Source organism: Lissotriton helveticus, chromosome 3_1 (genome assembly GCF_964261635.1).
Source record: "Lissotriton helveticus chromosome 3_1, aLisHel1.1, whole genome shotgun sequence".
NCBI lineage: Eukaryota > Metazoa > Chordata > Amphibia > Caudata > Salamandridae > Lissotriton > Lissotriton helveticus.
Genome location: NC_136061.1, coordinates 211,131,241 through 211,159,037, shown reverse-complemented (window position 1 = coordinate 211,159,037; position 27,797 = coordinate 211,131,241). Strand labels below are relative to the sequence as shown.

At 46.1% G+C, this 27,797-nt stretch overlaps 1 protein-coding gene across 2 annotated transcripts in view; it reads left to right on the top strand.

Annotated features, from left to right (window-relative positions):
* LOC144822280 (complement factor B-like) overlaps positions 1 to 27,797 on the top strand; it is an 827,973-nt gene that overhangs the window by 272,266 nt on the left and 527,910 nt on the right. For both annotated transcript variants that reach the window (XM_078679607.1, XM_078679606.1), the window contains exon 5: positions 25,441 to 25,515. In XM_078679607.1, the coding sequence (XP_078535733.1) occupies positions 25,441 to 25,515 (75 nt within the window). The remainder of the gene's footprint in view (positions 1 to 25,440; positions 25,516 to 27,797) is intronic.

Below are 27,797 nucleotides of genomic sequence, written 5' to 3'. Positions count from 1 at the left end.
TTTTTTCCTTCAGAATTTTGGGTTATAACTGTAGGGGCAAACCACCCTGAGGCATTAATAGATTATTTTATTAGTTCATGTGTGAACCTTGATAATTTGTCTGCCAGAAAACTTCTCACTAAATTGGGAACGGGAAAGACCTTATGGGTAATAGACTGTGTACCATATTTCAGTTTTATTTTATTTTAGAAGTTCTACAAATTACAAATCTTTTAGAGAACAGTTCTACTACCTACATCCTGATACCTTAATGATGTCCCTACCCATAGTATTGGATCAGGTCTATTGGGGTCTAGCTTTATACCCAGCTACCTTCGGTGTATACACCCAAAACATTTTGATGCTCGTTCAGTGATGTATATCTTCCACACAGTAGATCATCCTCTGAATGAGATTCACATGGCTGTCATACCAACCAGAGGAATGGGATCTTAATTTTAACCCCCTCAATATATTTCAGGCAAATAAAGAGTATACTCATTCTTATTAAAAGTTATAGACAAGAGTGTGAACAGATGAGCAGGGTTCAACTAAAATGTCAATCTTGTGGTCATCTAGATAAATCTCACATGAAGGTGGGAGTACATTTTCATTTTCATCTTACACTTGGAATACATCTCTCCAGCCCTCTTCAACAGTATTCACCAGTTTGTTTAATGATTCTTCACAAACCCTGGCATGATGAACTTTACTTCCAAACTTTTGGCAGATGCAGTTACAAGTAGGGCATGTGAAGCAATTTGCTAAATGGTTGGGCTTACCATATCTGTAGCATTTCTGTTTTGTTGATTCTGTAACATTATTAGTCCTTCTAGAAATTAACTCTTCAGTTTTGTCTCTTTTTCCTTTAACTCTCACTTCACACTCTGGTGATTCACTGGCTCCTTTCATCTCTTTTCCTCACACTCTGCTGTTTGTTCGGTGCTCCTGGCAATTTCCATTGCTGTTTTTAATTCTGGATTGCAAGATAATAATTGTTATTGAATCTTGAGGTTACTAGTGCACCTTATCAATTGACCCTGAAATAATGGATCACAAAGGTCTCCAAATTCACATGTGTTTGATAAACCACTTAGAGTAGCAATGCAGCTTGTAATTTTCTCGTTTCTCCTTGGATTCAAACAAACAAATCGTGTGTTTCCAGCACTACAATAGTTTTGTCACAGAAATGATCTTCCACGTTTTTAATCGTATTGTAAAGCTTTATTTCGACATTTTTGTCGTGAAGCCATAAAAACATTTTAAAAATACATTCAATTACATTAAAAAAACATAGTAAAAAAAATACAATAACTACGTCTGTAGTACATCAAGGGAAGTATCATCATGGAATATATACACTGGAAGTGGAAATACATTACTAATTCACTATGAATATTTAACATGCCAAATACAATCAATAGTCAATTACAGAACCGGATTTAAAAACATATCTACATTGTATAAATAATTAAAAAAGCCAGTAAATTAAAAAACATATCTGTTTATAAAAACTTATGAGTTTGAAGGATTTCCTATAAAAACAGAATTGCGGGGTATTGAACCCTATGTTTTGACCCCAAATTTCTTTCTAATCAAACAGACACTGAAGAGGTACCTACTGACTCCAAAAGCTACCAGCTGAGAGGTTGTAGATTTAAGTATCCTCTCCGCCTCTTTATATGATCTTAAGCCCAAGTTTTTGCAAAGAGGTTTGATCCCTTTCATGCGTGGGTATTTGTACACCGGGCAAAAGAAGAGGATATGGGCCTCATCTTCTTTATGTTTGAGATCACACAGATTACAAATATACAACTCATTTCCTGTGCTTTGTCCCCACCTACAGGTATTTGCATTTAATTGTAAAACTCCATATCTATATTGTAAATATACAGTTTTAGCCAGTGGTGGCTCAATCTCATCCATAAACTGCTCAAACATGGGTATATCCTTAAATTGCAAAAACTTTAAGGTTAAGGAACCAATACCAGAATCATGTAAATGTCCACTATTAACGTAAGACCAAAAAGCAGCTTTTGCCTGTTCTTTGCAGTTAGATGTCAGTGCCAGTGGGTTATTCCAAAAATTTAATAATCCTATTTTGGTGAACCAAATTGATATGTGTCTCAGCCATTTAATTGAATTAAATGTATCCAAACCCTTGATTTCCAGTAATCCAAGTCTATAGTCAACGAGTTCAGGGGTAGACCATAATCTTACCCAGTAAAGCAATGGTCTTAAACAACATAATAAATCTGTACGTTTTATATTAATGTCCAGATATACGGGAGTTAGGGTCGTTCTTAAGGGTAATCTCAACAAGCGCCTAAAGAACACATTTTCATCTATATCAAAAGTCTTTTTTGAATATGGTCCCCATATCTCTGCCCCGTATAGGGCTGCAGATTGAACTTTAGCTTTGAATACTTCCATCGCCGGGGTTATGGCTTTGGAAGCACTCCCTCCGTGAATTTTTAAAATAGGAAGAGAACTATGTTTATATATCAGCCTGCTTTTTTCTAATTGGTTCTTCCAGGATATTTTGCTGTCTAGCCTAATGCCCAGGTAGTCAAAGAACTCCACATACTCTAATTTTGTGTTTTTTAGGACTAGGTTCTTTTTAAAAGTTTTTGGGGGATTAATGGCCATATACTTAGTCTTTGAAGAATTAATTTCTAGCCCCTTTGCTTCGCAATAGCTATAGAATTGATTTACTAAATTTTGTAGTCCTTTAGGGGTTTGGGATATTAAAATGGTGTCATCGGCAAATAGCAATGCTGTAATTGCCTCATTGCCCAATTTTGGAGAATCGTGGTTACATTGTGCCAGGAAAGGTGGGATGTCATTCACAAATAAGGAGAAAAAGGTGGGGGCCAGCACGCACCCTTGCCGTACCTCCCTTTTTACTGGTATAGCCTTCGTCAATTCTCCATTTCTTCCCCACCTTACTTTCGCAAAATTATCTGTATGTAACTTTATGAGGATTGTTAACAGTTCGCCCGGAACACCCATTTTCCTCAGAGTATCCCAAAGAAGGGAGCGTGGAACAAGATCAAACGCCGCACGTAGGTCCATAAACGCTACGTAAAGGCTACCCTTCTTTATTTGTACATATTTCCAACAGATGCACATGAACCTAAACACCTGGTCAACAGTACTTGTCTTAATTCTAAACCCCGCTTGATATTTGGAGAGGATTTTAGTTTCCTCCATCCAGTCTAAAAGTCGATTTAAAATATGTCTGGCGAAGATTTTCTGTAAAATGTCGATTAAACTAATCGGTCTGTAATTGGCTGGATTATAGCGGTCCCCTTTTTTAAAAATAGTAACTAGTTCCGCCCCCTTCCACGTCTCGGGGATAGAGGTCCCTGCCAGTATTGAATTGCACAAAAAATTGATGTATGGGCACCATACTTCAGTATTATGGATAAATAAGTCCCCGGGCAATTTGTCAGGGCCTGGTGCCTTACCCGCCTTAGTGGCGTGTATTGCACGTAGGGTCTCTTCTTCACTGAATTGGGATAGACCAGTACACAAGGACGAGCTATTTCCCTGTTCAATAGTACCCAAACACACATCTTCCGAGTCATATAACTTAAGAAAATGGTCACACCATATTTCCTCGTCGAGATAGTAATCCATATTGGATCGACCTATTTTGTTTTTTTTAGATATCAAACTCCAGAAGGTGCTTTGGTCATGCTTCCTAGCTGCATTAAGGAGATCTTCCCAAATTGAGTTTTCCCATTCTTTTTTTGCCCGGAAGAGAGAGTGATTGTACTCTTGTCTGCACTCTCTTATCTGAATCTGATCCTTAGATTTAACAGCTTTAATTAAATTACCTTTCGCTATGCGACACTGTTTATTATACCATGGGGTTTCTAATTCAAACTGCCCACTTTTATTACTTTTATCATTACCACATGTTTTACTCAGAAGGGGGGTCAGGGATTCTACCAAATGGTAGTGCATGTTGAGGACTTCCTGGGAGCCCAGACACAAATTGTTGTATAAAGAGATTGTGTCTGAAAAAGTATTATAAATACCGGCAAGTGTTTCTTTTTTCGCTAGAATATATGGCCACTTTACAGCTTTCCTATTATTGGAGACCTCAACATCACCCGCCTCCCTTATAGGTTCTATTTCGGCAAGCGGTTTCAAAAATAAATTAGAATGTAACCCCAATTGTAATGGAAAATGGTCGCTTTCAGGCCTATTCTCAACTCGGAAGTCCAACAGTAAATACCACAGATTAGTAGTAACCAGCATAAAGTCAATGAGTGATTTGGAAATACCCTTACTATATGTATAATTCGCAGGTTTATCGGAATCAAATCAACCATTACAGGCCCTTAACTCATTGGACATGGCTAGTTGGAAGATCTGTATAGCTGCCACTGAACTTTTGACTGTCTTTACACTATCTAGTATGGGTATACTATGAGCCCTGTCTTCGTCTTCTAATAGATTTTCAAGCCCCAGTACAGGTTCGAATTGACAGTTGAAGTCCCCACCTATTATAAGTTGAGGATTTGATTCTAATGTATCCAAATACGAATTCAACTGTTCCACAACCATGGATTCCTTGTTATGTGGGTTGGGCCTGTTGTAAATATTTATAATATGCACGACCCCCATTTCCTTCGTAATCACCTTTACCCCAAGCAGATCATTAGAAGGGAGGCAAAGAGGCAGAACAACAACATTCAGGGTTATTCTTACCCAAATTATTAAACCCCCTGACGGTCTACCTCTTGTAGACGGAATTGCTCCACAGTAAAAAGCCTTGTAACCAAGTCTATGAATCATGTCAATTGCCCAGGTTTCTTGCAAGAGTATAATATCATGCTCTTCCATGAAAGAATTCCAAATACTATCGCAAAGATTTCTCGCCACCCCTGCAATATTCCATGACAAAATTTTTACTTCCGACATCGTTTTGAATAATTCTGTGCTACTAAGAGAGTCATTCATGACCATGTGTACATTTGGTAGGTTCCCCCTGATTGATCGAACCGTAGACCCATTACTAATAACTAATTCTTGGCCTTCCATACATGCTAGGGAAGGCGCATTTTCGCCCGGGACATTAAACACATCTACAGGTGCCCCCTTGGGCGTTCTCCAGTAATCTTAGTAGGAGTTAAACCAACCCATTGGGTTTTGTTAATTTCAATTTCAGGAACCACTGTACATGGTCTAGCACACCGGCCCGGCAAAGCTTCATTAGGAGGAAGAGAAAGCTTTTCCCCGACTCTGGACTCTCCATCTTGTCAACAGCCCCACCATGACCAGTTTGTGTCCACGCCCATATTCTGCGGCGGCATTCCACCGCCCGGTGTTGGAAGATCAAAAAACGAATACCTACTACTCCTCATAGCCTCATGGTGTGGGCCTCTATTGCTTAACACTGTTTGCTTTGGGTAGAAGTAACTAAGATCACAAGTTCCAATTCCTGAATATCCTCTCCGTTGTTCTTGGCTGTACACACGGTGGGCTACTGAAGGATCTTTGAAATTGACCAAGATACAGTCCCCCCTTATATCTTTTGGTCTAGTGCCCAACCAATTAACTCTTCTAACGTGTATGACCTGACAGTTAGTAGTGTGGTGTAGAGGCCTGTTTTCTCTGAGCCAATACAAGGTCTTATTTTTAAGTTCATCATAGGTTTCCCTTCTATCTTGTTTCAAAGGAGGAACCCCAGTAAGGACTACCACGTAGGGATGGCAGCCAGGAGGAAGGTCCGCATTTGGAACATATATTGGCCCTGTTGGACCTATGTTACAATCGGGTACTGGTTTCTTAACGTTGTTAGCTTTGGTGTTTTCGCTAGCACAGTTTGCACTGCAATTAGTAGTGCCTGCCCCTTCGTCAGTTCTTAGTGCCCTTAAGGTTTCAGTGATTGTAGGCACTTTCTCACTTGTTGGGGGATCAGGTTTCCCTTTGCGTGGTGCTGGTCTTGGAGGGGCAACAGTTGGTAAATCTGCAATATTTTGCAATGCCCCAAGAGGGGCTGGTGGAGAGCCCCCCTGTACAGTAGGGCCTTTTTTCTGAGTCGGAGCCTTCTCTTTCCTTGGTTGTTGGATTTGCTCGGGTGGATTTGTAGTTATCGAGCTTGTTTCTCCCCTTGGCACATCAGCTCCAATTTTTGTGTGCAATTTAACTAACGATTTTAGTGCGAAAAAATTATCTAGTGAGACTTGTTCGAATTTGTCCAAGCGATCCGAAAGCCCTTTCAGTCTTTCGATCACAGGAAGAATCAAAGTTGACATTAATAGTTGGATCTGTTCCATAAAGGGTTTATCTACGGGTGGATTTGTTAAGCGATTAACCTGGTCAGTATCAGATTGGCAACTGTCTTGGACATTTGGAGATTCCACCTCTTGTTGGTCGCCTCCTTTCTTAGTCTCAGTCCCTGTAATTTTGCAAGGAACGCCCTCTTTCGCATAATTTATCCGTATTCTTTTGAAAACTTTTCTTCTATAGCCCTTACGCGGAGTAGCTTGTCTTTTCCTTTTTGATGCTACACAATCTGAGTTTACTGGAGAGGCTAATAGTTGTTGTCCTATAGGTGCATCATGTATCACTATCGTAGGTAGAGTGGGCGATATTGCTACTAATGAAGCTGGATGATCCGGCACCACAACAACACTACCTAGGCTCCTATTTACCACCTCAGGGTCGGGTAGAATTTCGAGATTTTCAGGACTTTCCCTGAGCTCAATTGCACAAGGCTGCATATTGCCTGGCATAGTATTTAGCAGGGATACCGCTAGGTTAGTGTTAACGGGAGATATAACCCGTGCCAGTGCTCCCAAAGAGGAGCGCTTGTGTTCAAGATATTCGCGTGATAGTCTTCGCTCTGCTAAGATAATCTCCTTCTCCACAACAGAAACTGCCCTGGTTATAAACTGGTCCATAGTGCCTATTGTAGAGTCGCCCCCTCTCCTCGTACATCTTCCAGAGCGAGTTGACATGGATGTATAACTAGACATATAATATTATCAACAGTTTACCCGGGCAGTATATCTGGAAACGTCTGCGTTACCGTGATCTGGTGCTTAGGGGGGTGGCCCGTCCCGGCCCCTGCTGGCCCCGGACGGCCACAGACGGCCCGCCCTTTGCCCGGGCTTCGCTCGGCGTCCCGCAACACGGTCCCCCACCAGATTTTATGGGTGGGAGGGCGGCTGTGGGCGGGGCACGCAGGGGGCGCTGACCAGATGTTGGTTGGTCACGCAGGGACTCCTGGGAAAGTGAGTTCCTGCCGCGCAACTCCCCTGCAGCCTCTCAGCACCTCGATGGACCTGAAGCACGGGGAAACAGGCAGCCTCGCCGGGCAGTCCTCCACGCAGCGGCTCCCGCGAAGCGGGAGCGGCAAGAAGTAACGCCGGAACAGGTACAGATATGCAGAGGCGTCCACAAGTGTCATCACAGCGTCCCAGGGAATTTCAGAGGGTCACGCAGGTGGGCTGCTCCAGGGGACTTTTCACCTGTTTGCCGTATGGGGCGGGGCACGCAGGGGGCGCTGACCAGATGTTGGTTGGTCACACAGGGACTCCTGGGAAAGTGAGTTCCTGCCGCGAAACTCCCCTGCAGCCTCTCAGCACCTCGATGGACCTGAAGCACGGGGAAACAGGCAGCCTCGCCGGGCAGTCCTCCCACGCAGCGGCTCCCGCGAAGCGGGAGCGGCAAGAAGTAACGCCGGAACAGGTACAGATATGCAGAGGCGTCCACAAGTGTCGTCACAGCGTCCCAGGGAATTTCAGAGGGTCACGCAGGTGGGCTGCTCCAGGGCCCTTTTCACCTGTTTGCCGGCTGGGGCGGGGCACGCAGGGGGCGCTGACCAGATGTTGGTTGGTCACGCAGGGACTCCTGGGAAAGTGAGTTCTTGCCGCGCAACTCCCCTGCAGCCTCTCAGCACCTCGATGGACCTGAAGCACGGGGAAACAGGCAGCCTCGTCGGGCAGTCCTCCCACGCAGCGGCTCCCGCGAAGCGGGAGTGGCAAGTAGTAACGCCGGAACAGGTACAGATATGCAGAGGCGTCCACAAGTGTCGTCACAGCGTCCCAGGGAATTTCAGAGGGTCACGCAGGTGGGCTGCTCCAGGGCCCTTTTCACCTGTTTGCCGGCTGGGGCGGGGCACGCAGGGGGCGTTGACCAGATGTTGGTTGGTCACGCAGGGACTCCTGGGAAAGTGAGTTCCTGCCGCGCAACTCCCCTGCAGCCTCTCAGCACCTCGATGGACCTGAAGCACGGGGAAACAGGCAGCCTCGCCAGGCAGTCCTCCCACGCAGCGGCTCCCACGAAGCGGGAGCGGCAAGAAGTAACACCGGAACAAGTACAGATATGCAGAGGCGTCCACAAGTGTCGTCACAGCGTCCCAGGGAATTTCAGAGGGTCTAAATTGGAACAAGTTTAACTTTTCACCCCCTCTTTCACTATTATGAGTATCAGGTAGATTGGGGTGGTGCTCAACACCATGCCATGAGCAGCACTTTCTGTGAGCTCCCTGCTGGCTTGCGATCCACCAGCCTCTTATAGCTGCTGTGCTCCACATTTGGCGCTGGTCCTGAGGCACCAGGACTACTTGTGCCATGGAGGTAACTCTGGACCATGGATAACAATGCATGCTGAGGAGATTCTCCGGGAGCTTGGCTTTTTCGGACCGAGACGGCCTCTCGGTGGCAGCAAGATGGTGGGCTCTTCACTGAAGAGCGGGAGCTGCATCGCTTGCTGTTCCTGAGGGTCGCCTTGCCGAGTTGACCGCGATGCCCTCTGTGGTGGATTTCTACACACATTTTGACTCAAGAGGAAGAGGAAGGGCTCCCATGGAACGCTTCTAACGGCCAACCACAGGAGAGACGGGGCGATTTGCGGTGGCCCAATGAGTATTGGGCAACTATCCTGGCTGGCTGTGGCCCTCTTGGATAATTCTTTGAGCTCCTGGGACCCATGGTACATGATATTGAGTTTCCTGGCAGTACTGGGCAGTCCTGCAGTCGGGGCAGCACAGGAGCAGGCGGGGGTTTCGAGGTCCCCTCTTCATTTACTGGCTGCTCCTCCTTCTTGCCTTAGGACTGTTAAGGCACCTGGGATACACCCCGAGAGTGGTTTGGTGTGCTGCGCCTTGCATTCGGGTAGTGCTGTTCTACCCTGCAGGTTCTGATGGCGGGCCTGAAAATGACTCTATTTAACTGCCTGTTCCTCCGTGTCTGCATTATGGCTGGTGTAGCCTGGGCAGAAAGCTGCAAAGGGTGCTCTGGTGAGCCGACTGGAGGGTGTACACTACCTATACACATATGGAGTATACCTCTATAGGATCTCTGTCACAATACAAGGCTGGTAGTCGCCTCCTGCCCCAATCCTTGTGGTAACCTCTGGCCCCTACTGGCCATATTAAAACTCACACTCTCGCCTTCGGTAAGGTTGGCTGTGCTGTGACTTCTGAGCCTACTGTTGGTGACCATTAGGTTGTAACACACCTTGATCACCCTTGATCTCTTGCACCATGGGTTGCACCCAGAGACCTAATGACGATGCCTTGACTAGTGCCCCACAGGAGGGTATTAAGCAGGGCGCTAAGTTTGGGGATTCTTCTTAACTGGACAACAAGTTTCTTAAACTGTTGGCTGTGATCGATACCAAAAGAGAATAGATGGAGAATAAGATTGACTATATAGCAGTCAAACTAGGCCTCATCCGAGAAGACTCTAAGAACATGTTACAGTGGGTGTCTGCCCTGAAGGCCTTGGTCCAAACCCTAACACCTGAGGTATTGAGTATGGATTACCGCCTTACAGATTTGGAGGCCTAGACCCTTCGATTAGCGGCCAAGCGTGACAATCAGGAGGGGAGTGCTTGCCGTAATAACATTGGAGTCGTTGGCCTACCAGAGAGAGTAGAGAGCAACTCCATGCTTAGATTCCTAGAGGACTGGCTAAAGAGTTTGTGGCCCTGGAGGGCCTGTCAAAGTTCTATGTGTTGGAATGTGTGAATAGAGTTCCAGCTCAGCCGCCCCAACAGGGTTTCCCCCCAGACAGGGACTTTATACTCCAACTAGCATGACGCAATGGCCCCTTTCAGTGGAGAATGCTAGGGTCTCTATCTATCCAGACTTTGCGCGTCAGTTTCAAACTCAGAGAGCTTTGTTATTCTGAGTGAGGAAGAAGCATTGTGAACTAGAGTTAATTTACTCTTTGTTGTTCCCGGACCCCCTGCGAGCATACGTGGAAGACAAGTCTCAATTTTTCTCTGACCCCTCTGCAGCGTGGGATTGATCTGAACTGTACGACAAAGGGTCTGGAACCTTCTGAACATCACTGCCCCAGCGTCTGAGGCTTCGGTTCTCCCGAATAAGGAAGGCAAGTTAGCCTACCAGGCAACAGGTGGCCAAGGAACAGACGAGGGTAGTGGAGACGTTGGCTTCTTTGAGGTCTGGAGGGAGCATACTGCATTCTGGGATGCAGTCCTGTTAGGGGTCCACCTTGAGCTCAGTGGGCTGTGTCCTGACACTGAGGGTTTCAGCCTTCTGCGGCCGCTCCAGTGGTGCACTGGAAACAGACTACCATTAGATATTTAGGGGTGGCCTGCATAGAACCGCAGAGTTGCTCTTCGAGGATAACTGTGACCTGGCAATTTCTGCTCTGCGACGATCGATCAATTTTTGGAGTGCCTTCCCTATTTCCATCAGTAGCTGGATAGCCATCTCTAAAATGGTGATTTTACTGCAGCCCCTCTAATTGTTTGTGGCTTTCCCAGTGGAACTTCCTAGAGTGTTTTTTTTTTAATTGGACAGCATCCTTCTTACATTATATTGGGGGACATTGGGGCCTAGGGTGCCATTGCAGAAATTGTGGCTCCCTGTGGACGAGGGAGGAATGGCTGCTCCAGACTTTGAGAAGTATTACCTGGCCGCACGCTTGTAGTGGCTGGCTCAGTACCAATCGACTACCTGGGATGCTATAGGTTGCGGGGGACTGTGGTATACCTTACTGTGCCCTTTTGACCCGGATCCTGCTGAGACCTGTCCCTGCAGCATTGATGCACAGCAAGAATGTGTTAGTCAGAACGGCAAGATACACTGGATGAGGGCACTGTAGAGGATTCCATACACTTTGAACTCACCTTGATTATTGTTCACAATTTGTGGTATCTGGGAGGCTCAAGTGGTCTACGGTTGTGAAGTGAGGCAGGACTCTCCTTTCTGGGTGATTTATTTGCAGGGGGTGAGGCTAGTTCCTTTTGGGATTGGAGAGAGACTTATGATGTCACAGCTGGACATTTCTTGATGCACAGGGCTCTGCTGGGTAAGATTCATGCTTGGCGGGATTGGGGTCCGCGGAGCCCCCTGAACATAAATGTAATCTATATATATTCCTCATAATGGGTAGAATGAGGGCTGCTATACTTCTCTATAAGGCAGCAGGGACTCCTCGAGGGAGTGCTGCAGGGCGAGGGGCAGGTTGGGGGGTAGTAAACTACTGCACACGGCCGAACGGAAGTAAGTAAAGACATAAATAAATAAAACTAATTACATTGCGCACGCTGCATCGCCATTTGGCGTTGCAGCGTGCGCAATGTAATTCATTTTATTTATTTATTTCTTTACTTACCTCCGTTTGGCCGTGTGCTGTAGTTTACTACCCCCCACCCTACCCCTCCCCTACCCCGCCCCACTGCCCCGCAGCACTCCCTCTAGGAGCCGCTACTGCTATAGGGCTCTACTGAAGGGGACACAGGTGAATCTGTCTCAGTTGCACCAGAGCTGGGATGGGGGATTTGGGCAATCGTTTAATGAACAAGCATGGTCTGCAACCCCAAGATATCTCGTAATACTCAGTTTAATTTAATACAGTTTTACTTTTTGCACAGGGTGTATCTTCCCTCTCATTGCATCCATGCTATGTTTCCAGGGGCTTCATCGGCCTGAGCTCTGTACACCGATTATGTGTTTTTTTAATCATATGGTCTGGACCTGCCACACCCTGGCTCCATACTGGGACACTGTCCTGCAGGTTATCCACCAGGCCACTGACAGACCCTTTGAGGGTTCTCCACAGTTGTGCTTATTAGGCTTTCATTATGTGATGCCCATCGAATGAAAGACAGGTTTGAGGACTTGGCACATTTTATCTTGCACTTATTCTTGCATGTAGGCAATTGGCAATGAGTTGGAAATCTGCTGGGCCACCGCACTGTATAAAGGTTTTTACCTAGATTTTACCTGCATGGGATGCAGTTTTGGTGGCCTGTCCCAGAATGGACACCCAGGGTCGGATCCTGCTGGAGGATTGGCGCTCTGATGTTCCCTTTCTGGGCCTCAGCACCTCATCTTTACTGTCCAATCCCACTTCTGTTACTTGTGCCGGTGCTGGTAATCCGGCCTGTTTGACTGTTGTGAGGGATGTGGAAGTGACGTGCAATCACTAAGGCAACATTTGTTATCATGCCTCTGGTTCTTACCACTCCTCTGTACTAAAGTTGTGTGATGCTGTTCCAGTCTCATTCCAATTATGTTAATCCATAGCTTACTGCTTTACCTTATGTTATGTTAATAACTTTATAGAGCGTATCTGTTACCCGGGGGTGTCCTGGCTCTATCTGCTATCCTTAGGAAAAAGGTAAGTAGCTCGGTCAGGGGATGGTTCTAAAACAGCCAGGTTTTAAGCATTTTTCTAAATGGGAGCAGCTCCGTACAACTCCTCAGATCATATGGTCAGAACTGATGAGCGCAGTGGTCTGGTTGGTAGATACCATTGAAATAGATCCTGTAGGTAGCGTGGTCCCTGATTCTGGAATGATTTGAAGACAAGGCACAAGGATTTAAAATGTATTCGCTGTCTAACAGGCAATCAATGTAGTTTGCGGATTTCACTAGAAATGGGGGAGAATTTGGGTATGCCCAAAATCAGCCTAGCAGCTGTGTTCTGCAGCATCTGTAGCCTAAGCAACAGCCTCTCTTGTAAGTTTAAATAGAGGCTGTTGCAATAGTCGAGTCTTGACATAACTAGTGCTGTAACCACCGTCTGTCGACTCTCCTTAGGCAGAAAAGGGAGGATTTTCTCAGTGGTTCTGATAGTGAATATTGTAGATGACACCACAGCGTTAACCTGTTTACTCATGTCCAGTCTATCATCTAGATACACTCCCAGATTTTTCACTTGTGTAGAGGGGACAGGCAAAGGTCCTAACGAGTCAGGCCAGCATTCTGGGGTCCACATATTAATGTCATTGCCAAATAAAATAACCTCAGTCTTATCTGAGTTTAATTTAAGACAGCTGCTGGCCATCCATGATCCGACTGCTTCCATACAATCATGTAACTTGTGGCTAACCGCCCCTTCTAGTCCTGGGAGGAGGGATTCCACTATCTGCGTATCGTCCGCATAGGAAGTAAGATGGAATCCGAAAGATCTTATCAATGGGGCCAGGGACGATACGTACACGTTAAAAAGGGTAGGACTTAATGATGATCCCTGAGGGACCCCACAGGGTAGTTGAAAAGAAGCAGAACAAAATTATCCAAGGGCTACTATCTGCCTACAATCAGAGAGAAAAGACCTCAAGACCTTCCAGGCATAGTCCTTTACTCCGCAGGCTGACAAACGGTCCATCAGATGATCATGATGGTCCGTGTCAAACGATGCGGAGAGATCCAGCATGATCATTGCTGCTTTACCCCCTTGATCCAGAGTTTTCCTAATCTCGTCAGTAGATTTTAAGAGGGCAGTTTCCGTACTATGACCCTCCCCGAAGCTGTATTGCGTACAGTCAAGCACCTCCGCGTCATGCAGGTAACTGCTCAGATGTCTGTTAATTCATTTCTCCAACATTTTAGCTGGGAAAGGTAGGCGAGAAATAGGTCTAAAGTTGAGAACGTCTGTTGAGTCCAGATTTGGTTTTTTTAGCAACGGGATCAAGGAGGCCGTCTTCCAATACGCTGGGAAACTGCCCACCCCCAGCACCGTATTAAAAAGGGGAGTGAGGGCCGTAATAAAAATTTGAGGAATCAATTTGGCTATTTTAATAGGGCAGGGGTCATAAGGGGAGCCTGGTTCCAGATTCTGCAGGAGTGTAGCAGTGTCGGTGTCGGCTAGCGGAGGGAATTCAGTCAAGACATACTGTGTTTGTGGGGCCATATTAATATCCATGCCTGGTTCATGAGGTGAACCAGTATTGGCATTATTAAAGGATGAGAAGATGTCCTCAACTTTATCTAAAAAGTGCTTGTCAATTTTGTCACAAAGTTCCTGGCTCTCTGCCACTTGTAAACAATGAATAAGGTGGTGTGCACACCAATGTTTGTCAACATATTCCATTAGGGTTACTTTGCAAGTTTTATCAGTTGCGTGCAGACTGGATTTGGCATAGCCCCTGATGCAACATAAACATATGAACAACTTGGGGAGCGTGAAGAATCGCGCTCCACACCCAGACGCACTGCGGTATTGAGGATACTAGATCCACTCGTTAATAATCCATTTTTCCAACTTTATATTTTTCCAAGTATTTTACGATGAAGCCTGGATGGGCACAAGTTAATACGTTAAGTTTCCGAATAACGCAATACGTCAAATATGTGGATTACAGTTAAAGAAAAGAAGAAAAAGATGACAAACACTTTTGAAAAATACTTGGAAAAATATAAAGTTGGAAAAATGGATTATTAACGAGTGGATCTAGTATCCTCAATACCGCAGTGCGTCTGGGTGTGGAGCGCGATTCTTCACGCTCCCCAAGTTGTTCATATGTCTCTGCCACTTGTGGCATATGAAGGTTGGCCAATTTACAGACAATCTTAAAAAGTTCTTTTGCTGAGTTTTCCCCTAGTTCAATTTGGCTCGCAAAGTACTCTTGCTTAGTTGTGAGCAACAGTTGTTTGTATGCCCTTATACTTTCTTTATGTTTTATTTTGTCCTCTGCCTTATAGCTCTTCCTCCACTTACATATGCATTTCTGAGCTTTCAGATTGGGGTTATACCAAGGTGCAGAAGGATGAATCCTTTTAGTGTAAAAAAAAATTTTGGGGGCAAGCTTATCGCAGGCTTTAATGACCCAATCATTAAATCTGGTGATAGCTGTGTCAACCTCGCCAGCCGGATGCTGTAACCCTTGCCATACACATTTGTTATATCTTGTTGTTTTCTGTTGTTCTATCTTCATGAAAACTTCAATAAAAGCATTTTTGTTTTAAAAATAAGAAGTATTAGGTAGATTGTTGTTGTACACTTTTCATCTTTCTACTCCTACGTTTAGTAAAAGAATGTGTTGTTACCTGAAAGGGGTACATTTTGCTCCACCAATGACTATAAGGTAGGATTCAAGTAGTCTTGCTCATTGTTTCCAGGTGAGTCATTGCTTTCCTATATCATTTAGAAAAGATGGCAGTTGTTTCGTACCTGCTGCAGCCATGATGAAGTAGAATTACTGTTTTGAGAAAATATTCAACAGAATAAGGATTAGGGAAATATATGAAAAGTAGGATTTATTTTCCTTTCTATATACTGTAAGATAATTTGGGGATGGTAGTCAGAATGACTGTAGAGATAGATGTTTGCCGCAAACCACAATTCAAGAAGGCATCAAAATACGTCTTTTTTAAAAGTCCAGTTTTTATTTCTATGCTTAAATTCCATTCATTTTTTTCAGCGAGGTTGGTGATCCCTCCACGCACGAGTGTAGATGAATGTATCACATGTTGCTTTGGGAAGGCAGGAGTTGAAAAGTCACTTAAAAGAGCCAGCAGGGTGCATTCATGTGCAACCACCTGCCCGTTTCATAAGCTTCAAAAACATTGAGGAACTGCTTGAGGTAGCCTGAGGAGAAGGTTAGAGCCACCTACTAGTGACAGCTGCAATCGAAGAATCGTATACCCTTGGTGCAATACAGCCCTAAGATGAATCTGTTGCTTCCATGCTGATTTCGAACCAACAAGAAATGTGTGAGGCAGCCTGGTGCATGAGGTCTGTTAAGAAATAGGCTCCAAGTTATGTGGTATCAACTGCAACCCGAGACACAGGATACGGGGTGTGCTACAGCCTCGACAGGATGACATGCAATGCCGAGTGTGATGCTGGTAGAAGTTACCACAGAGATAGATTGATCAATTCATAATGTCGGAAGCATGGCATCTTACGGTCGCTGAAAGCTAGAGAGGCAAAGGCTCTCGAAACATCTGACGTGGCATTCAAGGTGCAAGTAGCTGCAGACGGTAAGTAGATATATGGGGCCCGATGTAGGTCGGTCGGTAACGGCCGAAAATCGGTATTTTCGGCCGTTACCGACCGGTATCAAGCCCTCGGGATGTAGCAGTCCGAAATCCGCCCAAATCGGTGAAAATACCGAATCGGAAAGGTTACCGAATCGGGAAATACCGAATCGGGAAATACCGATTCGGGAAATACCGATTCGGGAAATACCGATTTGGTTTTGACAATGCATTCCTATGGGCCTTTTGGCCCATACGGTTGTATTGCCATTACTGATTCGGTATCTACCGAATCGTTATTTCCCGATTCGGTAAGTGTCGAAACACGATACCGATTGTTACCGAATCGGTATTTTAACGAATTTTTTTCTCTACATATCATTTACCGATTTCAGAATACCGATTCGGTAAAAATCGGTATTTTAGAATCGGTAAATGACTTTTACCTACATCGGGCCCATGATCTCCTAAATCAGGGGTAGTGGTGACATACTCTTACCGGTGTAGAAATAAAAGATGGACCAACTACTGGGTTTGGCACTTAAGCAAGCGGGGTTTCCACTTACTTTGGATGGGGACCAAACACACAAAACAATACAGAATTTCATTGTAATTGCAACTTGGAACAACAGGGCTCTGACAACTTTCTTGGTTAAGGGTGTACTTAAGAGGCGTGTGTGTAATCTTCAGCCTGGAGGTTTTACTCCTAGTTTTACTCTGTTTCATGCTTCAGGGGGCCATAAAATCTGTTCTGTTGCAGGTTTCTTCAGTGAGTAGCTTGTGAGCTACTGGTAGCCCTTTCAGCCACTTGTATGTAGCTCTCCCGTGTTCAGCCCAGCCTACTTAATTAGAAGCTTTTGCTTATTTGAATATTTAAAAATTGAGAGTGCATGTAAGAAGAAAATGTGTGTATGTTGGGGGCGCTAGGTGGCGCACGTGCAGATGGCCTCGCTGTACGGAGCTCCTGCCGCCCGGCGACATTAATCCTCTAAATTATCCGGTTGCTGGCCGAACTGGTGAACTCTAGCACCTCTGTTCGAAGGTACTGACCATCCTGTACCTATGGGCTGAATCCTACCTTTCTTGCTCGCCTGTTGCCCTGGGGATAGGCAACGAAAGATAGCCCCGCCCGATTGGGATCCTCTTGGAGCCTGAGTGCCGGCCCACTAGGACTACCTTACACCGGTACTGTGGCGCGGCTGACTAGGCCGTATAGACCGCGCCCCCTTGCCGCGGACTGGAGAGCTTGGACACCGGCGCCCGCGGCTTCACCGCCGCTGGCGGATCACTGGCAGTGACGACCTTGTGTGAGGCTGATCCCGGAGAGCGACGGTGAGTGCGCCTTCCCCGCGGCCGTTCTTGGGCCCCAACTTTGCTGTGGCCACTGCGGAATTACCACCCCGAGCAAGGGCACTCGATTGCCTCCGGACGCCCCTGGGTGGTGCGTTGTTACGGCCGGCGGCCCAAGCTTGCATATGGACCTGACACCCCCCAGGGCGGTACCTATTGAGGCGACGAGGCGAGTGGCGCGGTGCGCCTGTGGTGGTGAGTCGTTGGCGCCATTTTGCGCGCTAGCTCCGTGGTAGTGCTTGGAGACCTGACCTTGCCCGCTTAGGTGGATTGAGAGGTGTGCTGTTGCTGACCTACTGGGAGACTTGGATTCATGCTTGCGTCCACTTGAGCTGGCGCATTAGCCTGGACAGTACAGCGTGCTCAGCCTTCCTGCGGCCTATCGCCGCCGTTGCTTCCGCGCCTCACCCTGCTCTCCGGGGACCGCGTAGGGGGCGGGGGAGGGGTCGGCTACATCCTCACCCTTTTCTGGACACTGCACCGTGCCGATTGCTTACCCCTACCTTACTGTGCACGTACCAGTGCGCTGTCGGACCACTACGGTAGTGATTCCTGAGACACTCCTTGGGGGCAATGGGCAAGCCGGACACGCGCCAACCCAAGCTTAATTTTGATGGCGCCAAAAGAGCAAACCGACCTGGTCAGGGTGATCAGGAGCAGGCTGGGCATGGTGCTGAAGAAGCTGCGGCGGCCTCCCCGACCACCGATGTCCAGGTTATCCTTCGGGAGGTACGACAAGGGTTTGCCACCATTGTAGACAAAGTGGACAGAATGTCATCACGGATGGACGCCATCACCCACAAGCTCGATGGGCATGATGAGCGTCTTAAAGAGGCGGAAAGGCGTATTTCTGATTCGGAGGATGTCTCCACTACTCACACTGTCGTGTATTTCTATAGGTTCTGAATCGATCCCCCTATTCCTGACCCTATTCTGGTTAAACTACCTAGCTAGTTAACTAACAGTCAGCCCATGAGGCAAGAAATCCCCCATGATGCAGATACCGTTATCTGACGCAGTCACACTACGGCACAGGAACGTGTTATCTGATTAGGTCATAACGCTTGAGATCTAATTAGACAAGCGACATTCCTCCAGCCCCTGATAAGGCATACGACGTTCTCATAACAAATCAAACCTATGACAACCTGGAAAATCCGTGCGGCCATTGTTTTGATTTCACAGAGAACTTTTGCAAAAGAATGTGCTAACGAGCAAGTCGTATGACATCTTTATTGACGTACCTATGTCCATCCTTACGTCAATCTCGGCACCTTTAAGGTATAAATATTGCCGACCTTGCCCTATGCAAACACACGCGTGGTGACAAGACGGAGCAGCCATACTTGCCGAAGCCGAGAGCAGAAGCAGACCCCGCAGGCAGCAGCCCCGCCTTCCTGACGCGCTGAGAGACGCGCTGCTATCTCAAGCCGAGAGACCCAGCACCGGCGCTTCTGGGCAGCCCTCGCAGGCAGCCTGGAATATCGAGAGCAGAGAAAGAGATACCATTCCTCATTCATCCTAACTTCCAGGTACAGAACTGAATAACCCCTCACAGAGAATTCTTTAGTTATTCACTTGGCAAAAACAAACTTAACTTAAACTGTAACTTTCTATTCCCGCCCACGCATTAGACTTAGGTCAGGTACACGGGGTAGGCGTATTTAGAAACACCAGTTGAGTACGTTTAGTCAAATGTATATGTGTATGTAAATATATTTTAATCATTTTAAACATCGTATGGCTCAGAAACCATATCAATGTTTTTACAGTATTATTTTATACTATTGCTTCTAATGTATGCACTTTACTTAACTATAAGTATTGCAATAATATCGATCCATTTCTCTTGTACGAGAAAAGAGACTGATCAATAAATAACACCTTTTATTGAACACGCCCGTCTCTTCCTTTTCTCTACATTCTGATGAGACTAAGAATGCACGTACTGACTGAGTAAAATAATTGCCTTGTGCTCACACGACTCTTGAGATTGACTCTTGATTAGGGGAGAGCAAAGTTGTCATGTTCTATGGTTGTCAGAAACTAAATCCCTTCTTGTCTAATCAGGGGAGTTAATCCTTCCTTGAACATTCGAGAAAGTTTCTAGCGAACTCTGAGCTTAGCTGGCAAACCCAAAAATTAAGTCCAGTATCGACAGTAGTAGACCTAGTTAACGTCTGGCCTAGGCCTTTACTGCTGTAGGTACTATTCCAATGCGCAGAGCCTATTGGGAAAATAGGAGCTACACTACAACACGTCCCAATTAGCTCGCATGGATAACCTGCTCCACGTTATTGCGGTGAAGAACGAAGATTTGGAAGCGTGCAGTTGGCGCAATAATGTCCGCCTTATTGTCATTCCAGAGTTCACCAACACTGGGCACATGGAGGACTATGTGGAGAAGATGCTCCTGGCAGCAATAGGCGCGGACGCCTTTTCCGCTCAATTTATTGTTGAACGTGCTCATCGATCACTGGGGCCTCGGCCCAAGCCTGGAGACACCCCTCGCCCTATAATAGCACGACTCTTAAACTATAGAGACCGAGACTTGGCCTTGCGAGCTGCACGTAGCAAGCGAGTGTTGTCCTATGATGGAGTCACATTCTCCATCTATCCTGATTTTACCCCCATGGTACAGGAGGAACGTCAGAAGTTTTTCGATGTCGAGAACAAATTACGCAAAGCACAGAATGATTATGCACTTTTGTACCTGGCGAGACTGCGAGTTACGCATCAAGGGAAGCAGCGATTCTTAACGAAGCCACAGCAAGTAGAGGAATTTTTTAAACATCTGAAAAGATCGGCCAGGAACGGTGCTGCTGCGGGAGAATCCCAGCACTCCCCGATGGACGAAGTGGACATGGATCCGCAGTAAGAGTACTGTGCTATGTTAGTTTCGACTCTGAATCAGGGGGGCTCTGTTCAGGGACTACCCTGCTATATAATGTGAGTGCTGAAATACCCAAATCCAATTGAGTTGGCGTAAATTTCATCCTGAAGTGTGTGGGTGGGGGCGGCCGCCTTCATGGCCACCTCAAATTCATTATTTCTTTGATATAATATATTTTACTTGCCCAGGTCGCAGGCCTTATCACGAGCAACATACTTGCCTAAGTAACATCACAACAGTGTGCGTGTGTGTCTGTGACCATCTGGTTTGTGCCACATATTTCATTGCCGGGCATCCCGGTCTGCATGTTCGGCAGCTTTGGTTGTTGGACTGTAAGGCTGGGGTGCGGTTGTGCCGCCACCTTGAATGGCCCCCAGAGGGCTTTACCCCACTTTGGTCCACTACAAGAGTTTAGTGAGACCTATGATATTGTTGGTTTTTCTGTTGGGGGGCACAGGGGGGACAGGGGGGAGGGTGCATGATACTGGCATGCTTGGGATGCTTCAGTGGGTGGGGGGGGTGAGGGTTGATCAGAGTGGGTGTTGTAAAGAAAAGTTTGTCGTACTGCACTGTGTACTTATTGTCTGTCTGTAAGACTGCCCTGTATGGGTGGATTGCTACTGTTGACGATGCACATAGTAGGTCTAATTTTGAATGCGTACATTGCACTTTTGCCTGGCTGGGCATGTTCCATTTATTCACTCACATACAGGATGACTCATGAGGGGACGCCGTTAAATGTTATCACGTGGAATGTCAGAGGGCTGGGGGATCCGCGGAAGATGAGGCAGAATATAGCTTACCTAGATCGCCATCACATTCATGTAGCGATGCTGCAAGAAACCCATCTCAATCCCCTGCGGGCCCCTGTTTTTGCTTCCCGATGGTCAATGCACAGGGTCTTTTCGTCTTACTCCACCTATGCTAGGGGAACCGCCATACTTGTTAAGAACAACGTGCCCTTTTCTGCAGCTGGCTCCTCCAGTGATGATCAGGGGAGGTTTTGCCTTACTTGCGGTCGGCTGGGGCTTGACTCAGTGACCCTAGTGTGCTGCTATGGCCCAAACACAGATTCCCCCGAATTGTTCTCCTCCTTTTGGAAAAAGGTGAATGAGATTGGCTCGACTTATGTTATCTGGGGTGGGGATTTCAACGTCACTTATGCTCCTGATGCGGATAGATCTAACCCTGCACCGCACCATCGCACTAAAGCTGCCGCGACGCTATATGGCATTATTTCTGATAATTAGTTGTTGGATGCTTGGCGACATGTCCACCCGCACCAGCGCGAGGGCACACATTTCACTGCTCATGCTGCTTCTTGGGCGCGACTGGATTACTGGCTTCTATCTCGTGGACTTGGTCATGTGGTTAGTGCGGTGCAACATTTAGCCAGAACATATTCTGACCATGCACCTGTCATGCTCACGCTCTCCTCTGCGACTTTTGGGCCCCCGCGCTGCATGTGGAGACTGAACACACGCATGCTGCTAGATCAGGTGTTCCGAACGGAACTGGAAGACGAGATCAAAGAGTTTTAAAACAAGAATAAAGGGTCTGTGCAGAGCGTAGAAACCATTTGGGAGGCATTCAAGGTCACCATTAGAGGAGTTTGCATATCTAAGGGGGCGGGAGTCTTAAAGAGCATCACTGATTCACTCTGTAGATTAGAGCGTGACCTCCAAACACTTGAAGCGCGTTTAACACGACATCCAGACGGGGACACTCAGAGCAAGTTTAGAGCGACATTGACTGAATACATTGCAGAAGCGCGCAGGGAGACGCGCTTTCGGGGAAAGCACTGGGTGGCGCGTAGATATGGAGAGGGGGAACGCCCCGGCAAAGCGCTAGCAGACACGATTAGGCGACCACAACACTCCAGCTACATTATAGAATTGGAAAACTCAGACAGTAAGAGATGCTGGGATACCGCCAGCATCTTAGATGAGTTTGCCAGCCATTCTGCCACCTTATACACGAGCGTTGGCCAACGCGATCTTGATTTGGATTCCTATTTAGACGATGTAGCCTTAGGATGGCTGAGCGATGTGCACCGCGAATTTCTATGTGCACCATTCGAACTGGACGAGGTCCGCGAGGCCATCATGGGCATGCAATCGGGTAAGGCCACCGGGCTCGATGGCTTCTCAATTGGATTTTACAAAACCTATATAGACCTAATGGCACCTATCCTGTGCGAAGTCTTTGAGGAATCTTTGGATGTTGGTATCCTTCCGCCATCCATGAGAGAAGCGCTCATCGTCTCCCTTTTGCAACCTGAAACGCCGCCTCACTTATGTGGCTCTTATCGTCCGCTTTCCTTGCTCAATTTTGATGCCAAAATTTTGGCGAAACTTATTGCCAATAGGCTGAGTTTGCTGCTAGACCACTTGGTATTACCGGACCAGTCTGGGTTTCTCCCGGGGAGGTCTACCTCCCATAATGTGCGCACTCTTTTCACTGTCTACGATACCGTTTCCCCTGATCTTCCTTAGGCGGTCTTTCTTGACGCCACCAAAGCATTCGACTCTGTTGAATGGGATTACATATTTGGCATTATGCAACGGATGGGCTTTCCCCCTCTTTTTATTTCCTGGATCAGACTCTTGTATAGCCAGCCAGGCGCCAAGGTGCTTGTTAATGGGCACATGTCCGCGTCATTTCCGATTACTCGAGGTACCCGGCAAGTCTGTCCTCTGTCTCCCCTTCTATTCGCATTGGTCACTGAACCGCTGGCAGCACGAATGAGACAGCGGCATAACGACATGGCATTGCGTTGTAACCTGCGGCAGATTTTTATATCAATGTATGCCGATGATATTACTCTGTACGTCCGTGATCCTCGTGCTAATCTCAATGTGCTCCTCCGGGAATTTTTCGTTTTCGGTGGTATTTCCGGAGTCCAAATTAAATGGGGAAAATGTCTTTTTCCTCTAACGGACTCGGTACAGCGCTTTCCACTAGATTACACGCTGGAATGGTGCAATGATGAATTTCGCTATTTGGGGATTGGCATCACACAAGATAAAGAGGAACTCATGAGGCTTAATTATGGGGTGGCTCTAACCCGTATTGCCGACAATGTATCTCATTGGATAAAGCTCCCTCTCTCCTTAGCCGGGCTATTTCGCACATCGGATAGCATCTTTCAAAATCTGGACCGCACGCCACTGGACAGCTTTTTATACATGCGGCTCCGAGCGCTACGCACTGACTTCCCAGCGGAACCCCCTACGCTTGCACCCCTCCATCTACTCCTACAACGCGAAACTCCGACGAAACTGGTCTCCTTATTGTATCGTGCTATTCATGAGCAGCGGGATGAACCACCCCCGCAGTCCCGAGCGCGGTGGGGAGAGGAGCTGGGATTTGAAATCACTGACGACCAATGGGAGTTTTGTTGCTTACAGACTGAGCGCATATCTGCTAGTAGTCAACTGCGCGTTATTCATTACAAATACCTACCCAGGTTGTATTACACACCGGCCAAACTGCACTGATATCAACTGCGAGACTCAGATGCCTGCGATAGGTGCCATGCATCAAACGTGGACATGTTGCACTTAGCTTGGGGCTGCCCGACAGTCCGGACCTTCTGGGAACAGGTCTTTGCTGCCCTGCACCAGATGACTGACGTACATCCCTGCTTGGCTATGTCAAACCCGTGCCACCGGTATCCCGTAAGTACATAGCTTTAGCTTTATTGATGGCAAAAAGAAGGGTGGCCTGCCGCTGGGGTGGAGGGAAGGCGCCCAAGTTTAAGGAATGGCTGGACGATATGATTTATTGCCAGGAACAGCTCTCCAACTATGCTGAATTGCTGCCCAGCTCCTCTAGGCCCCGAGACATTTGGTCGCCTCTGACATCTTATCTTTTAGCGAGAGCGAATGACGCTGACGAGAGAGATCCGGTGGATCAAACCTCGTAATGCCAACTTGGGGTTTTTCGTCACCCTGATGACCACACTCTTAGCTCATCGCTCCGCAGCGCTGTGCGTGAAGCACGTCATCCCCTGATATGTATATGCTCACCCGATTGTACGAGGTGATGTTGCTGGTGTGGTTTGATGCGCTCTTGTAATACGTGACTGCCTTATTGCCCTATGCCTGACGAATGTTTTTTCGTGTGCCCTTTCTTGAAGAGTCCTGTTTTATACGCTGCCTTGCATTACCATGCCTGAGTGTGCAATATTCATTGACTAACTGCTTTTTCTTTTTATTTGTGACCACAAAGTGCAAACGTAGACTTACCTTCAGTTCATATTTGTATATTTTACGTTAAATCAGTGCAATTCTAGATAACTGATTGACGTGGCCGGCCCGCTAGGGTTGTAGGCGACTTGCAGTGTATTGCATTGCAACTTTACATGTGTTTTTTGCTTATTATCCTCATACGGCAGACGGCCACCTTGTGGATGTAGGCTACAGGACCCGTGTTTCTTGTGTTGGAACAATAAAGCCTTTGAAAAAAAAAATGTGTGTATGTTCAAAGCCCAAAAACTTATGTTTAGAGAAAAATGGTTGATTTTCCAAAATATATTTAAAGTTGATATTTGACTGATAAAACATGCGGTGCGGGAAAGACTTACTACTAACATTATCACCTTGGTGCCAGGGGTACTGAGCTTTGGCTGACTGTATTACCCCCATTGCAGCATTCCACATTAACAAAGCCTGTTTTACATTGCTGCTGGCAACCCTGCCTGGTGCACTGAGGTGACCACTGCTGGTAATATTGCTTATGGTGGCTACCAATGTAATCATCTCTGATTTGGTCACTATTACAGCACTAATACTGTTAGTAATTTGGGATAAGTTTCATTGAACATAAGTAAGCTCTTATTACAGAAAAGGTTGGAGACCCCTGTTCTGTTGAGTTGAATGATAGTAACAGTTGTTAAATACAATTAAATTAGTTTGTAGTGTATACATTAAAAGATGACTTCTAAATATTCTGATTATGTTTTATTTTCCTGACATACTGATTCCTTCTCTATTATTCATTTTCAAAGGCTGGCAGATGTTTGATAGTCCACTCAATCTTGAGAAAGAATTGCAGATTCTGGAGACCGAGGTAAAACGCTCAGGTGAGGATACAATTGCAGTAATGTCTCCAAATTTCACCCACCTTTGTGGTAGCCCTGTGCCTGGTCACTGTTCTAGTTACAATTTTATTGGTGTCTAGTGCTCTGCAGGATATTAATGTTTCTTATTGAATTTCCTGGAATATCCTCATCGTGGCTTCCCCGGTCCCTGCTGAGCTTTTGTGGTATGGTTAAGCAGGCTACTGAGAGAAGTGGCGAGGGGAGACAGGTAGCACAGAATAAATACCACAGCATCAAGATAAGGTACTTTAGCTATTTTCCTTTTACAGCAGACAAGGCTGTGAATTAGCCCCCTGCACCACACAATTTTTCAATGTCTGTGCCTGACTATGTGCCTCTCGCTCCTCTGTAAAGGGGTACAGGGTTTACACTTCTCTTGACACTATATGGTTATTAGTTAGTGCCTAAGGGCCAGAAGTAGGAAGCAATAAATGTAAATGGGTATTTGGTATGTAGGGGGCCATTTTTACAGATTCAGTAAATTTACCGAATCGGTAAATTTACCGATTCTGTAAAATACCGAATCGGTATTTTTACTGATTCGGTAACGGCCAGATGTAGGTGGGACTCTTCAGAGTCCCTAAGGCCTTACAGAATCGGTATTTTACCACCCAATCCAATTGGGTGGTAAAATATCGAATCCAGGTGTGCATGCACATGTGTGCATGCACACCTAGCCATGTGACAGACAGACATGCCCTTAGGGCATGTCTGTGTGCCACATGGCACACATGTCCGTCTTTGGGGTGCTAGAGGGTGTCAAAGTGACACCCCCCGCACCCTTGCAAAATTCGGTATTTACCGAATCGGTAGGAAGCCCATAGGAATCAATGGGCAATACCGAATCGTAATTTACAGAATCGGTAAATACCGAATCTTAGCGATTCGGTATTTACCGATTCTGAAACACCTACATCCCCCCCTCTATTTTACCACTTCTTAAATACCGAATCGGTAAAATTCGGTATTTAAGAAGTGATAAATAAGAATTACCTACATCTAGCCCTAAGTGCCTAGGGCTCTCCTTTTGGTGTGGTGTGATTCTGTATCCAACTACTGTGCCAGCAAGAATAGCAAGTAGTATTGATGAAGGCCTGAATAGAACTTGCTTCACAGGACTCTCAGGCTTATGGGACTATGGGTTGAGTACTCTGCTCAAGGGACACAAAACTGATGAACCTGCAGTATAGGGAATGACATGCTTCTGCCTCTTCTGCCTCTGCAAAGGGAGGCTTGCATGCTTGCATGCTCAAGTCTGTCATCGCTGAACAACGCGGATGTAGGTTCTAGTAAGTCACAGCCCATTAGTCAACTGCAGTATCAGGAGTAGATAGCTTTTCAGACCTTTCTAGTGGTATCCATGCTGATTTTGAAGCTGGTATCGGGAATCTTGAATTGACTGTGATGGACACCATTAGGAGGTATGCCCTCAGCCTCTACTGCGGATGGAAGTCATTGGCAAAATATAAAACAAGTGAAGATTTCCGTGATTTCTATCAGTTTTGCAAAACTGGGTGGTGTTCCTGCTGTGGGATCAGCCCTATATTTATTAAGCAATCTGTTCCAAATAGGGGGCATAGGAATGGGTAGAAACAGCCTTCCCTTTAAGAACTTTAAGCTAAAGCAACACACCTGGGATCTCCCAAAATTATGAGGGGTTCCCCTTAGCTTTTTTTCAGGCTCTCTATATCATTAGCTTTCCTATGGACCTCCAGGTTGGGAAGTATTCTCGTTACGGGTATTTATTATTCGAATGAGGGGTGCCTGTATTTGTTTAATCTGCTAGTGTTTCTTTTTATTTTCCTCAGTGCTTAAAAACTGCAGAGTTTATTGTCTAAATTCTACTTGGAGTAACGGTTTGGTTGTGATTGCATGCCTTTCTGTTTCTGGCTGTACAATTCGTTCAGTGTGTGTTTTGAGTATGTACACAGTACTGGTGCTCTGTAGCTTCTCAGTACACAAGTAAATGTTACAGATCCTACAGGCACACATTTAAATCTGGAAAATAATTTGGATGGCTGCATACATATTAATATAGGTCACGATGAGCAATTATGTATAGAAAATAACCTTTACAGCAATCTAGACTTTCTACAATCATTGAAATTATGAACTTGCTGCATACATTGATTTTGATTTTTATAATTCTTAATCATACTTCCTCTCATGTATTTCTTCTGATCCACTGATATATCTGGCCCTTGGTGACAGGAAATATAGTGACTTGAGACATAGACCTTCTCTCCTTTTTAGATCTAGCATTA